The sequence below is a fragment of the Charadrius vociferus genome, unplaced genomic scaffold, assembly GCF_000708025.1.
Source record: "Charadrius vociferus isolate BGI_N301 unplaced genomic scaffold, ASM70802v2 scaffold34, whole genome shotgun sequence".
Classification (NCBI taxonomy): Eukaryota; Metazoa; Chordata; class Aves; order Charadriiformes; family Charadriidae; genus Charadrius; species Charadrius vociferus.
Window position 1 is genome coordinate 2,180,175 of NW_009647989.1, and position 15,078 is coordinate 2,195,252.

Sequence of the window (15,078 nt, forward strand, 5' to 3'; positions counted from 1 at the left end):
TTACCATTTGCAGGTGAGGTGGAAGAGTGGTTCTGACTAATTTGTGTGGGTGAGATGGGCCATTCCCTGCTGACAAAGGCCATTTTTAATAAACAACTTCTTTGAAACTTTTTGCCTGTGACTAAACACAGGGCACAGAACCGGACAAGCTCTACACACACAGCAGGTACACAGAAATGATTAGGCAGCAATTACAAGCTGCCTACATATCCTTCCAGCTGGATGTGATCTGGTAAACCCCTTTTTTTCCACTGTGATGGGGAAAAGCCACAGTGATTAAGTCATTTAAAACACATATGGACTAGGTCACATCCTGGAAAATATACAGCAAAAAGTTCTCCTATGCTTTCCATCAGAGGATGGATGAAAGTCCTTAATAAGCTATGTTTGATCTCCATGTTCTCTTCTGTGCCCAAAATCTGCATTCTTTCACCCTTCTTTAAAGAATCCTGAACAAACAAACCTGAATGTGCAGTCTGTGTGCCTAAGATATCAATATGGCGTGAGAAATCCTCTCTTGGGAAATGGACATAGCTTTAAGTTACACATGTTAGATTGAAAGTTTTGGTTTTGTTACAGGACAGAGTGAGTCAGAACCTCTTCCAGGACAGCAATTGCCAGCTGGACCCACCACCAGACAGAAACTTAAGTCTTGGCCTTTGGGTTGTTTTTTTTTGTTTTGTTTTTAAAGCCCTTCCTCTCTTCAGAGCTGGAACTCCCTGTTGAAAAGAGACTGAAAATAATAAGCTCTAGGAAAGAGTCAGGGAGAGACAAGAGCTAGTAAGAAATGCCACAAAATACAGTCTAACTATTTATTTTTTTTTTTTACTTAGAAGCTAGATTAAATACACCATCTCCCCCCCCAAAACACTGTTTAAACAACCTTTCCCAGGAGCTAGAGAAGAAAGCTAGAAAGAAAAATGAAGGTTGGGAAGATGTTAGCATGTGTACATGCTTTGAAACAGCTATTAGATCTGGATACATAATTTCTTTTTAATTTTTAAACATCAGAGCCCCATAGTTCAGGCATTACTGGAGGGAGATCCCAACTGAGTAAAGTTTTTGAAGTAATCAGTCTACGCAATCTGAAGCCCTTTTGGTAAGGACTACCAATCTACGCAGCTAATTTTCATTTTCCTTCTTCCTTCTTCTCTTCTCACCACCACATGAAACGCAAGTGGAAAACCCCTCCGGTGTGGTAGTGATTAAACTCGCGAGGACAGACTCATAAGCTTGAGCGAGGTCACATCTCTTCTGTGATGCAAATTAGCGCCTGTACATCAAAGCTCTGTGTTCTTCTAATCCTTTGACAAAATGTTGAATTTAGCTTCAGGACCAGCTGGATTTCTTCAAGTAGCAGGGTTCTCTCCATATTTTTATAGTCACACTATTAGACTGGTTTCTGCTCTCAGTAGCTCCCCTAGCAGAGGCAACTGATGACAAACTGTAACCCAGTCATCCACTTTTTTTTTTTAGTTAACAGAGCCAAGCAGGAGAAGAACAAGATATTGTAGGATGGATAACATGGAGATATGAGGGAGAGGACTTTGTGGTAGACATTGACTCCCTTCCTATACCCTCATCTTGTTCTCTTCTTTCTCCTTGTCTCCTAAACTTCCTTTTTTCGTCACATGATTTGCTTTACACTGTGAATTCTTTTTTTTTTTTTTTCTTCCATCCATGTGCGGGGCTGGAGAGTTACGGAAGTCAAAATAAGGTGGGTGTGGGGGTGATCTCAGTCTGTTGCCAAATGCCATCCTGAAGGCCTGACAGCAACCACAGGGGCCTGGTCAAAGAGAAGGGTGTCTCACTGAAATGCTCAGGGGACCAATGAGAGGAGTGGAACTGGAGAAGGCTAGGAAGTCTCTGAGCCACAAGGACTGCCTCCATTTTAACAAAGGGAGGACAATTTTTCCACACTCACTGTGGAATCGCTTTTCCTGGGTTTGCTGTTGCAGGCAATACATCCTGAGCAGAGGGGCAAGGTTTTCAGGCACACTGCTGAAGTTGCCCTTCTTGGAAATGCTGCCAATCTGCCTGCAGCTGTATGACTCTTGGGGTCTCTTTCAGAGCTCTCTTTCCGAGTGTGGATGTGCGGTGGCAGCTTGGAGATCGTTCCCTGCAGTCGAGTGGGACATGTGTTCAGGAAGCGCCATCCCTATGACTTCCCTGAGGGCAATGCACTGACTTACATCAAGTAGGTGTTGGGTAGTTCCTGGTAGCAGCCAGGTCACCTTGATGTTGGGCATGTCTAAATAAGACTAAATTCTTTGTTGTCTTTCTGCTGTGATGACAGAGGAGAACAGCTTGTGGCTGAGCATCTGTTCTCAAGGGAAGGATGAGTTGCTGTTTTCTGTGAACAAAACTGCTCCCTTCTCTGTTGTTTGAATTAGTGCATCTCGTTCTTCCTCAGTCTGCAATGGAGGGGAGGAGCAGTACACCAGAGAGACCCTGGCCATTTGTGGATACTGCCCTATGACATGTGCATGTGTATCAGTAGTCCTTAGTCATCTCTGTTGTCTCTGAGCTGCTTTTGAGTCCAGATATCCTATTGAGCTCTGTGTGCTCTGAGACAAGCCCTAAAGGACAGCTTCTACTTCAGGAACAGAAAAAAAAATGAGACAAAGTGCTTCGCAATGACAGCGGTTAAGCACTGGCGCAGGGCCCCAGAGAGGTGGAATCTCCATCCTTGGAGATTTCAAAACTGGACCAGACAAGACCCTGAACAACATGACCTCAGCTGAAGCTAGTCTGCTTTGGGCAGGAGGTTGGACCAGGTGATACCTAGAGGTGTTTTCCAAGCTGAATGACTCCGTGGTGTTATTCTAATTAGGGAAAGGGATACAGTAAAGCAGGGTGATGGTGACAGTCAGTCCAGGTGTCTCTGCAGAGGGAGCATGTTTGAAAAAATCATGGTAAACTATGGCTATTAACATTTTAACTTCTGAGCTGAAGCATCCTTGCAAGGCTTTGTAGACTTAAGACATTCAATCTATATCCATCCGTACTGCCCGTTGTATTTCATGTTTGGGACTGTCCTCTGCTCCCTCCTGGCAGACAGGCCTTGGGTCTGCTCACTGGGAGGGCAGATTCTCTGGCAGCGCTCAGCAAAGCATCTCGTCATCCCCATGCAGGAACACCAAGCGTACAGCAGAGGTGTGGATGGATGAATACAAGCAGTACTACTATGAGGCCCGGCCATCTGCCATTGGGAAGTCATTTGGAAGGTAAGCTGCCCTCAAACCTCAGTAGGAGGGCTCTGGTAAGCCCCTTGCTAGCAAGAAGTAGTTTTTGGATCTTCTCTTGAGCTAAGTGTGGGAAACAGAGTTGCTCTGAATATAGCTGGCTTGCCAGAGGGGTTGCAGCTTGAGTGTCTGGCTAACAAGGTTTGCTTCTTTATTTTTCCCTCATTAACCCTGCATAAATCATTTGTTAGCAGAAGGCCAAAGGGATTGGTAATGAAATTATAAAGGCCAGACTTTTTAAGTGGATAGATAAGAATATTTTCTGACACAGCATGCAGCTGCTCTGGAAATGTGAGCTATGCAGTTACTAGAGCTTGATCCAAAGTTCCTGTGCAGATGCAGAATCCTGGGGCAAGCACAGCTAGCTGACACATGGGGCAGGTTGCACTTGGTGCGCTCCCCTCTTTCCTGATGAGTGAATGGGTGGTTTGCCTGCTTTGTAGGGCAGGAGAGAGCCAATGGTGAGATATCGCATTTAGAAACCCAGTCTGGTTGTGACTCGTCTCCAGCACCTGCTGAGCCTACTTCTGTGCAGAATTGTGCTCCTTACAGCGCCTTTGTTAAAGCTGTCTCCAGGCCACAGGGGATTCAGTGTTGTGTGCTTAAGCATTTTTTGTGACCCAGAAATCGGTGATGGACACCGAAACCTGGGGTGAGGGGAGAGCTTGCTTTCTGCGCTGACAAACCCCTGTAACTCCCAAATAAATGTAAAAAGTCCCAGGAGTGGTGTATATTTGTGGATTATGGGGGACATGGTGGGTTTAGGGACATGGTTTAGTGGTGGGCTTGTCAGTGTTCGGTTAATGATTGGACTAGATGATCTTACAGGTCTTTTCCAATCTAGGAGATTCTGTGATTCTATTGTATCTGCAGGTTATATCTGCCTGTGAACAAGTGACGATTGTATCAGCTTAAGTCTGTGTCTAGCTACATGATATGGGTAATGACACATCTCCTTATTTGATGACAAGCAGTTTTGGTCTGACCCACACACACTTTTTTGTTGTACGTTGTGCTTTATTATCATGATGCATTACATATGTTTTTACAAATAGCTTTGCCTGCCTAATTTATCTGTCTTTGAGCTGACTGTGGCAGCTGGGCTGGGGCCCAACAGCAAGTAAACCTGCTGCTTGTGAAGGAAACCGGACTATTGCATGTTGGACATGGATATATTGCTAAAGTGTTCTAGGGCCGAAGCCTGCAGTTCTTGTTCACACGGGCTGCCTAGTGGCTTTACTGGCAGCATTGGCTGAATAAGAGCTGGAGAGAAGCTGCAGGATTTGATTTCAGACAATTTCTTGACCTGTAGTAACAGCACTGTGAACCTGCATTAAATCTAGATTTTGGAATGCAAATGGCTCTGACACTATCACTGTCAACTGGGTCTAAAATGGACCTTCCTTCCCCACAATTTTGATGTGACTATAGGATCTAAGTACATTCTCCTGAGGTATGAGCAGTACAATGGCTTCTGCGGGCTGAGGATGGCAAGGAGCATGGGTACAGTTGAAAGTCCTTCCCAACAGCCAAATGTAGTGGTATAGCTTGAAGAGCAGAGTGCCTAGTGTCACTGCTCAGTAGGACTGCTTCAGGGAAGTCCTTTTCTTCAGCCAGCTAAAGCCAAGCAAATCAGTAGGAGGACTGCTACAGCAGACAGTTATTGGAATGCTGAGCTAATTTCCCCTTATACTCCTCTTTCCCCAAACTGCCTAAGAACAAATAATTATGCTCGTTAGGTCTGAAACCCAACCTGAGTCTAGAGCTGCTGCTGTGTTCCCTCACCTCTAGCACACACAGATTAACCATTTTTATATACCTGAGCACCAACGCTTTCTAGACCTTTTCAGGAGGTGATGATTGTGCAAGTATCATGGTATGCCTCTACAGGGGCACCCAGAGGCAGAAGTGCTTTTGTGGTCCTGCAGTAAATAGTTTTTCTGTAATTTAATGCTGTAGGGCCTGGGCCCTGCCATCATTCTGAGCCAAAGGAAGTACCAGAATTACTCTCTGAAAGTGTTTATGTCTTCCTTTTCTATTCTGTGCCACTTGCCTCTCTCCTCCTTTTCAAGAATTGCTCTCTGAAGGTGTTTATGTTTTCTATTTTGTGCCACTTGCCTCTCTCCTCCTTTTCACCTCAGGTCACTGCTAGTGCTCTGAACCCAGCAACAATTAGTTGGGAAAATGAGCAAAGGGGAAGAGTCATAGTCTCCCTCAAACCTCTTGGTTGATCTTCATTGTTCCCCTCCCTCCTGTTCACTACCTTATCCTCAAAAAACTGCCTGTGTTTCCAGTGTTACAGACCGAGTGGAGCAGCGACGCAAACTGAACTGTAAATCCTTTCAGTGGTATCTGGAGAACGTCTACCCTGAGCTCAAGTGAGTCAGTTCTCTGCTTGTAGAAAACTCTGAAGGATCTGGGAGGTGGGTCACAATGAGCAGGTGAGCCTTGACGGCAGCGGGCAAAAGATAGACTTATGCTTGGAAAAGGTTTTCCTTTGTTCTTCTTTTTGGTGAGAGACCTCCTGTGATTTCCTGGCTTGTATCACCACAACAACTCTGTAAAAAGTTTGTTGCTCTCGTCTCTGGGAGCCCTCTGCTCTGCTCCATACAGCTGTCCCTCAGAGATGTGTGACAGTGGTGTTTTCGGAGGTGCGGGGTGTAGACAAGTGCCAGAGCACTACATCCCTCCCCATTAAGGCTTCATCTCTGCCTGTTGGATGCTCTGCCTGGAGGTAGTTGAGCCAAGTAGAGCCGGACAGCCTCAGTGCAGAGGTGCAGGTGGTTCAGAGAAAGCCCAGGTGAATGCCAGAACCAGCTGTGCCTGTTGCTTCCTCTGCCCCGGCTCAGGATACAGTCATGCTGTGGCATTGCTCTGCTGGGAGGTGGTCTGGGTAGAGCTGTGTTCTTAGCACTTGCTAGCTAACACACCCTGACAACACACTTTTAATCTCAGTCAAGCAAAGTCTGTAACTAACACGGGTTGAGGCTAATACATCCACCTGTAGCCTGGCCTTGGCAGATCTTTCCTGTCTGGAAGACTCAGGAAAAGGGGGAGGCAGAAGCAGAATAAGTCAGTGTGGATATGGCTTTTTACTGGCAATGGCCTCTTTCAGAAGAGACATCACATTGAGCTGCTTGGGATGCACCTAAAGCACTGTATACCTTCTGAAACAAAAGGGTACCAGCCCTTCGACCAAGTTCTCCATTGACTTCTGCCTCTTCCAGGCATTTCCAGTGGATAGCTAGCATGATATTGTTCATTTTCTATCAAAGAAAGGGGACTATGTTTCAGTAAGGGGACAGTTACGCCCTTCTAAATGCATGTGTGCTTTAGACATTTCTGTGTATGAAGTGTCATGTAACTGTCATTCTACTTCAAGGGTTCCTGAAAAGGAGCTGATTCCAGGAATAATTAAACAAGGAGGAAACTGCCTGGAGTCTCGGGCACAGGACACCACAGGGAATACATTGGCTGGCATGGGAATCTGTAAAGGAACAGTGAACAATCCACCTGTTACTCAGGTAAGGCAGTCTTCAGTTTGGTGCTTTGCTCCTGCCTCTGCCCTTTTTAGTACCGGTGAATGAAAAGGCATCTCTGGCCTTGGTGGGAAGAAGTTGGCCCTAATAATGATTTTAATAGTAAGCAGAAAAAGAAGCTGTGCCCATCTCTTAGAGCTCTGTTGGCTCAACAGACCCATCAGTCAGGCATAGAGTGGGAAGGTTTTCATCATTCAAACGCAACCGGTAGTGCTTGAATGCTCAGGGGTGTGACTAGTCTGTGCAGTAGGGATGTGACCAGGGTTTGAGTCATGTATCTGTTCCCACTCAGACTGTGGCTTGGGTGTGCGCTGCTTCATCGTCCAACCCATGAGAACTGGTCCTGGGGTGTGCTTGACTAGTACCCTGGCTCGGGCTTAAGAGATTTTCCCAGGATCAGAAATGTTCCTTGGTCTGCCAGTTCAATTGTAGCTGCAGATGGCTTGAATTGTGCTGTTTTAGAGATGTGTTTCAGTATAAAACCCAAATAGAGTTTAAATAGCCAAGACCCAGCTGCAGTAATTTGGTGCAGCTCTCCTAACTGCAGTGGAGCTGTGCTGGTTTATACCAGCTGAGGATCTGCACTCAGCCTCTTCTTTTGGTGACTAAAAGCAGCAGGGAAGAAGCTTGAGAAAGTTAAGGGTCTCAGTAAGGTATTTTATGCCAGAAAATACATATTCACATCTGTTAACTGTTGGAAACCAGTTTGCAGCCAGCATTCAACATGCCATTTAATCTGACTCATTGTTCTATGTCATTACCGTTTGAAATCTCTGAAACTTACTGCATTTTGCATTTCTTCCTTGGGGAAAGTATAATAATAATGGTTGATTGGGTTGGGTATCCATCTAGTGAGAGGAGGGAAAAATGAAGTGCCTTGTGCTTTATGTGTGCTGGTGATATATGTTGGCCCGTGGATATGCTTGCATGTGTTTTGCTTCACTTGACAGTCTATAGGTCTCAGATACCTGTTACAGAACATATCTGCTATGTAAAATATGCAGAAGCAGTTGCGTGTCATGTAGATCAGGGATCGGGGTCCTCCCTGCTTTGTAGGCCTAAATCTGTAAAGCTGCAGAGCAGGGGGATGCATGGGCTCCGAGGTTAATCAGACAGCTCAGATGGTCAGGGGAGACAGCTGCAGGCTTTGAAACAGTCATGATGCACCAAGCCTGAGCATAAACTTCTGATCAGGTGAAGACTGCTGCCATAATCTTCCCAGGGAGCCTGTGGTAAGAGTTGAACAAAGGATACAAGTTTTTGAAATACCTGATTGAAAAAACTTTCTCCCTCATCTGATCACCATTATGATCCTAATGGAACCTTTCTTTTTCTTATGCCAAAGGAGTGGGTATTCAGTGACCCTCTAATTAGACAGCAGGACAAGTGTCTTTCCATTCCCTCTTTCTCTGCTGGCTCTCAAATCACACTGGAAGCCTGTAATCAAAAAGACGGCAGACAGGTAGGTAACTGCGCACATGTTTTTAATCCCTCCATTGCCACATACCAGTGTTCCTACATCAGTGCAGCCTGCAGGGGCAAACTTAGTACTGTCAAAGTACTTCCATCTTCTGCACCTCCCTCTCTGGTGTGTTTCATGAGCTCGGATGTATGAGATGATTGCCCGCAACCAAAGCAGGGAGCACAGACCACACCAGTGTGTGTATGTCTGCTCTGCCTGGGCCCTCGGCAGCATGGTTAGCTCCAGCTCAATAGCACCCCGACCTCGCTCCTTGGATACATTTACGTTCAGCCGGATCGGTGCGTGGATGGAGCACAGCATCAGAGACGGGTAGATAAGCAGCAAATGCTTCGAGATACCCAAGAGAAGGGTGGTGTGTGCTATCATTTGTTAACTTATTTAGAAGTGAGAGAACTATGTTCTTTGTGCTGTCTTTGAGCATGTGAACAGACTTTTAAAACTGAGCGTGTGCAACGCATTTGAGAAATACTGACTGACATAAAGCACCGTATGTTCCACCCAAACTGCTCCCTGAGGAAAAATACACAGCAGCAGTGTTCCCAACAAAATGCAGCTCTGTAACTCGTGTGCCGTTTCCAAGAAGTGCATCCCTGATCTGTCAGGACACATAAGTCATTTTGCCTTACAGCACAAGGTAAGAGATGGTCTCTGCAATGGCCAGGGTGCCCTCACAGAGATGTGATGTGCCTTTTTATCAGAACTCGGCAAAACACAACAGGTGACAACGTAGTGGACTGGGCTTGTCTCATCCCTAGTTCCTGTGCTTCCCTCTACACCAAGACAGAACACATTTTCTGTCATCTGTGGCTGTGATGGCTCTGTGTTTTCTGACACATCTATTGTTTTGATAGCCCAAAGGTAGGAGACGGTTCAGTTTGCTACCAGGCCTCAGCAGCATCCTCTTTTGTCAGTACTTTTTAATGCGATGTGAATCTCTGAATTTAGTTCTTCCTGAAAGAAAGCACTGAAATCCAGTCTTGCCCATTTATGGAAAACCCGTGTAGATGTTCCTGTGGAGGGCTGGTTAATGCAGAAATGTCTGGAAGAGTTGTCACTGTAAATACGCTGGGAAAACTCTGAGTTTGGATTAGCCTTGCAAGAACATCCCAGGTGGGCTGTGCTTGCCTGCTCTTTTTTCTTTTGGTAATCACTCACCCCCTTGCTGTGTAATTAGGTCACTTAGCTTCCCCTTAGGTGCCTTGCAGCATTTTCCTCCCTGGCAGCAGAGAGGACTCTAGCAGCTGCCAAAATCAGCTGTCTTTCCCTGCCTCCCCTATCACGGAAGGACAAGGGTCCCCTGAAGGGAGGTGGAGAGCAAGCCCTATTAGTCAGAAGAGAGATTAATCCACCCTAACGCAAGCAGGCTCATTCTGCTGCTGGAACGGGATTTATTGAGCCTTGATGTGTTGATTATATACAGGCTCATTGTAAAGACGTGCACACACACTTAAGGATGTGAGCTGTTGTTTTCCATTACCTTATGTGAACAAACTGCACTTAAATCAAGGACTTGACCTCGCAGATGATTTAGCCAACTGACTGTAAGCAAGGATCTCGTTTAAGCATTTCAAATAAGTAGAGACTGATTTGAATCACAGCTGTCATTCCAAACCACCTTGTGGCTGAAGGGATGAGGTGGGAGAAGAGCATTTGATTTTTTAATCTAATTTAGGTTGAAATGCTCTGAAATGTTGGGGGTTTTTGGAAGTTCCAAACTCCCATTTCAGATTTATACTTATAAAGCCAGTTCTACTTGCAATGCTCAAGCTTGTTGTGTTCTTGAGGAGTGTTGTTACGGTCCCTTCCTTCCATAAACACAACAGTAATTGTTGTTAATACTGACACTGAATTTGAATCAGCTTGAAGTCAGATATCTTTGCAAACTATCCCATTCTCTCTCCTCCATCTCTTTTCTAGAGGGGTCACCTGCATCTAATGCAACCTTTTCTGCTTACTTTGGGAACTGACTCTTTCTCTGCCAGGTCCTAGCTAGAAAGTGGAAAGTGAAGCTACCACCTTTTATGGGGGTCACCTGAGGGTGTATGTCTGGGCTGACAAGGCATATTCCTGGCATCAGAGAGCCAAGACAGAGAGGGAGTCTGGTTCTTCCTGGGCTGGCAGCTTGCAAAACCCCCTGCCTAGGATGTCACGCAAGCCTAGCTCCTGATATATGGGAGATTAAGTTTCAAGGAGACAGCCACTACTGTAGTAACTTTAAAGTGCAAAAATGAAAGAGCAGAGCTGGAGGGAACAAACTCCCTCTGTTGCCCTACAAACTTCCCTGTGTCTCCATGGGTGAGAGTGTGGCCCAAACACTCTTGGTGTTTTCAAATTATACGTGGGTGTAGCCACTCCTCTGTTCAAGTGGACTTCTCAGAAAGTCAGAGGGGCTGAGTGGGGGTGGAGGAAGGGAAGTTGAGCTACTTCAGAGGTGGAGGTGGCAAGCAAGAGCCCCAAATAAGTGGTCTGAGTGGAAGAGGGTAAGCCTGGGCAACGTGTATCACATGTACAATATCTTAAGAGGAGACGGTGACATGATGAAGGCCCAGCTTCGAACATCTCTGGTGTCACTGTCATAAGAAATCTATGGTGGAAGACGTTTGGACTTTTCTGGATCTAGACTTCATGTCTATGTCTGAGTGATGCAAAAGCAAGAGTTCTGACAAAAGATGGGGCATGTGATAACTTCATTATTTAGTGTCACCAGAGCAGATTGGTTCGAACCTTGCAACAGCACCATGCAGATCCTAAAGTTGCTTTCTGTTTTCAAACATACTGAATCTGTGCTCATGCTACACAGCTGTTGTGCATTAAGCATGACCACAGGGCAGATAATTTCATTGTTATTTTTGAGTGCTAACAACAGTCCGTCTAACATATATGTAATACTCTATCAGAGGCTTTACAGTATTATAAGCTGTATCTAAAATATTACTTCAAAATAAGTCTAGAACTTTGCAAGTAGGAGGATATGAGACCACGGTCAAAATTTAGATGGTTTTTGGTTCTGTCAGACTATTCTCCCTTGGATTGAAGGGAACCAGGAACAAAATCTGTTTGGCACCATGATCCTGTTGATCATTCAACAGCAACAGCTGGCACTGCTAGCAGAAGACCAGCCAAGAGCTATTCTGCATAATCAGAACTAGATTTCAAACCAGATGGATGTTATCCATAATGTTATTTGGAGAATAGCATTTTTTAGTTGAATGCACGATAAATTATTGCCTTTTGCTTTGATTTTGGCTCTGACTGACGGTGGGAGTGGCGTTTTAATTTGTATTATAGTGAGGACAAATAGAAGGCAAAGTGAGAGTCAGACACTAAAACAAGAGAATGAAAATGAGAAACACTGGCACAGCATTTCCCAGCAGAACAAGAAGCATGCTGAGAAATCCTATTAAACAGCCATATTTCATTAAAATGTGCTGAAGGAATGTGACCCCAGCCTGAAAATGAGGACACTAAGTTTTCTTGTGAGACAAACAGTATTTGAAGTCCTGCGTGGCTTTGGACGTGATTGGGAAATTCTTCCCACCTTGCTTCTCAGTGTATCATATTACCCAAAGTGCAGACAAATGTGACTTTATATTGGCTATTGAATAAGAGAAGGAGTGAAAACCTGTCTATTCTGGAAGCACCGACTTTTGATTACCCTGAAAAATTAAGCTGGTGTAAACACTTTCAGCTCTTGTATATATTGGGTAGAAGAGGACTGGCTATTTCTGATTTTTCTCTTAGTAATTGCACATGGAGTGCTTCTATCCAGTCACCTCAAAGTACTTCACAATGATAGATAATAAAGATGGAGAGAGCGAGCTTTACAAAAGAGTGGGGAAATTTTTGGTTGACACTGGGGAAGAGAACCAAGACATGATACTTCAAAGAAAATATGGATTCTTATTTTTCCATCTCCACTCCAAGCCTGCTGTGACCTGTAAACTCTATTATCTCCATCTGCACAAGAAAGGGAGACCAAGTAAGATTTTCAAGCCAAAATTTTTCAGATTGTGCAATGCTTGTAACTTCCAAAAGCTTTCCTTCCAAGTACAGGCCAGTCATAATGTCTGGGTGGAGGAGAGGAGAGGACTCTCTGTAATGTTTGGCTGCATATGCAGGAGGTATCTGCTCTGTTTGTTTTCCTAAAGACGGGTATCGTCACTGTCATTTAAAAGTTAGCTGTCCAGGCTCCCCTCGTGGCCTCTGGAGAAAGCTGGGCCCTCTCAGAAGGTGCTTGTACCTTGGGACTCCCCCATAAGTATGTCAGCAGGTGACTGGTTTAGACTAAGTTGCCCAGCTGAGAGGTGGGTGGAAGTGGGAGACGAGCATTCTATCTCATCTTTCCACCCATTCCTACTGCCCACCCTCCTGAAGGGTCTGAGATACGATGTGTCCCTACAGGATTAGGTGTTGGGCTGTCCTTGGCAATCCTGTGGTCTGGCAGTTAGGCAGGGGGGTCTTTGTGAAAAGTTCAAGTAGAATCAGGGGAGTTGCTCTGGTATCTCACGGAGGTCAGCAAAGCGCAGTTTTTGCCCGGAAAGAGTAGAATCCATCACTTTTAAAATATCGCTTCCATGTGAGGTGAGATGAGGAGCCCTACTTTGGCTTTTACTGTCGGTACACTTTATAATAGCTCCACGTATGGTACCTCCCTGCAGCCCAGTTGAGCCTCTGTCACCTTTGCAGTGTTTCTCCTCCCTCTTTCCCACCCTCGTCCCACTTTCTGTTGAACATAAGGATCCAAGGTGACTTGAAATGCTGGGCTTTCCGGTGGTGTGATTCACTGAGAAGTTGATTGATTTGGTGTAGTTTGTTAGCAGCAGAAAATGTGCTCTCGTAAGTGTTTGCTAGTGTCCTCTGTGTCTGTTACTGTAGACTCTCCCTACAGACATCACAGTGGGTACCTGCTCAGCACGGAGAGGTGACACACCAGTGGGTCTCTGATCTGGAGGAATGACATGAGCGAGCCTCCAAGTGGTGCTCATTTTCTCCTGAATGGCTAGGGGGAAGAAGAAAACCAGTGTCTTTTCGTAATTGCCCTTGTCCTCCATCTCAAATCTCATAACAGCGTACTTCTTTACAGCAGGGTCTTCTGCTGAGCTGTGGAGCGTGTGGGAGAGGTGGCTGGCAGGCATTCTATTGCACATGCACAGAGGAAAGCAAAGGAGGAGGCTGGGAATTCATGAGTACAAAGAGGCAGGGGGATGGGGGAGGGCAAAGAAGAGCTTCCCTTTGCACAGTAGATGTGCTTTGGAGAAGGTAAAGATGCTCTTCACTGAGGTGTCTGTGACCCTGGGAAGCAGTGGTGGGGCGGCTGCTGTGCAGCTAGGCGCAGTGTGCTGCTTTCCAGGGAAGAAGACCTCCTGCTTTCCACTCCATCATTACAGCTGCGGCTTTATGGTATTAACTCTTCCTCAGCTGTTTGCAGGGAGACTTCTGCCAGATGAGAGCCAGATGGCTCTGGGACCTGTGTAGGCATTGGGTTGCAGCAGCTGGTGAGGGTATTGCAGTGCACAGACTGCATTGTATCTTCCTCTCCATCATCACTACATTCCTCTGCCCCCTTCCCTATTAAAACCAGCTTCTTCCTGCTGCACAAACAGCTCTCCTTCGGTGTTATCGTGTCAGTCAGGGCTAGCAGTGCTGGCAAAGCGATCCTGCCTCTGGTATTTAGTCGTGAAGGAATATGTGATACAGGAGTAACAGATTACTCTGGGCTTGGCAACTGCCCTGCTCTCCAAGAAACATATCCAGCACGTAGATTTGGAGGAGAGCTACCAGCAACATGTGAACATAACTGGATTTCTTAAACCACACAGCATGTGGCAATGTTTGCTGTATTACCCAAGAATTAAAATGTTGGTAAGTTTTGACATTGTCTGGATATTGCAGGAGGGGTTTTATTTCCTTTGCCTATCATTTCTGCAACAGCCTTGAGACCCATCAGTGATGTCAAGCTGTTTCTTCATCAGTCTCATGTGATTTTTTTTTTTTCTTTCTGTGGATGGATTGCTTTCCATGTTGGGAGGGCTTTCAATGCTTTGCTTTCTATGGATTAGAAAGAAGCCATAGAAGGGTTTCAGATTTTAACAGGCAGCTGGATGCCTAGAGATGCAGGCCAAAGAATGGCAGGGAAATTGTGAATATAACATGCTTTTGAAAATGCCACTAGTTGCTGATTTTTGTGTAGTTTGCCTTCTAGATAGTTTTGAATATCTAGCCCTATAATTCAGCTAAACTCAGTCTCCAGGTATTGTTAATACACGAAACCAGTGCTTTGAAGTTGCTGCCCATACCCAGATTTTCAGTGTCCCTGGTTGTTGGGGATTCCTTGTGGTTTATGCTCAACCTCTGTCCTCCAGCTTGGAAGCACAGTTCCCTGATGAAATGGAAGTAACAGCATGTTTCTCCTCTGTCTCCTCACAGAAGTGGAAGATGAAAGGCAGTTTCATTCAACACTTTGTCAGTGGTCTCTGCCTGGAAAACCAGACTGGGAGAGTGGTGACCAACCCTTGCCAAGCAGATGTACCTGGCCAACAGTGGGAGCTGCTACAAGCAACATGATGGTAGCACAGAGATCTCCTTGTTTCTTTGTGCATGAGACTTTGGGAACAGAAGGGGATCGGGAAGGGAGGAATGGTTTTGTATGTCTGACCCTAAATGTTTTCATTGTGCCCATCTGCAAGCCACCATTTCAGCTGAGCACTTGGTGTTTTTGAGCTTTTCAGAAAAGAAGCTGGGGGTGAGGGAGGGATGAGGAGAATTGTTGAAATCTTCCCATCTGTTGTAAGTTCTCCTTTGTAGCTGTTGT

The 15,078-nt window shown here is 45.5% G+C and overlaps 1 protein-coding gene across 1 annotated transcript in view; it reads left to right on the forward strand.

Moving 5' to 3' along the window:
- The window catches only part of GALNT16 (polypeptide N-acetylgalactosaminyltransferase 16), a 39,404-nt gene extending 24,573 nt beyond the window's left edge, over nt 1-14,831 (forward strand). Inside the window, exons 9-14 of the mRNA XM_009883494.1 lie at nt 2,071-2,197; nt 3,135-3,227; nt 5,540-5,623; nt 6,628-6,769; nt 8,130-8,246; nt 14,694-14,831. Of these exons, the coding sequence (XP_009881796.1) occupies nt 2,071-2,197; nt 3,135-3,227; nt 5,540-5,623; nt 6,628-6,769; nt 8,130-8,246; nt 14,694-14,831 (701 nt within the window). The remainder of the gene's footprint in view (nt 1-2,070; nt 2,198-3,134; nt 3,228-5,539; nt 5,624-6,627; nt 6,770-8,129; nt 8,247-14,693) is intronic.
- Nucleotides 14,832-15,078: the final 247 nt, after the last annotated feature.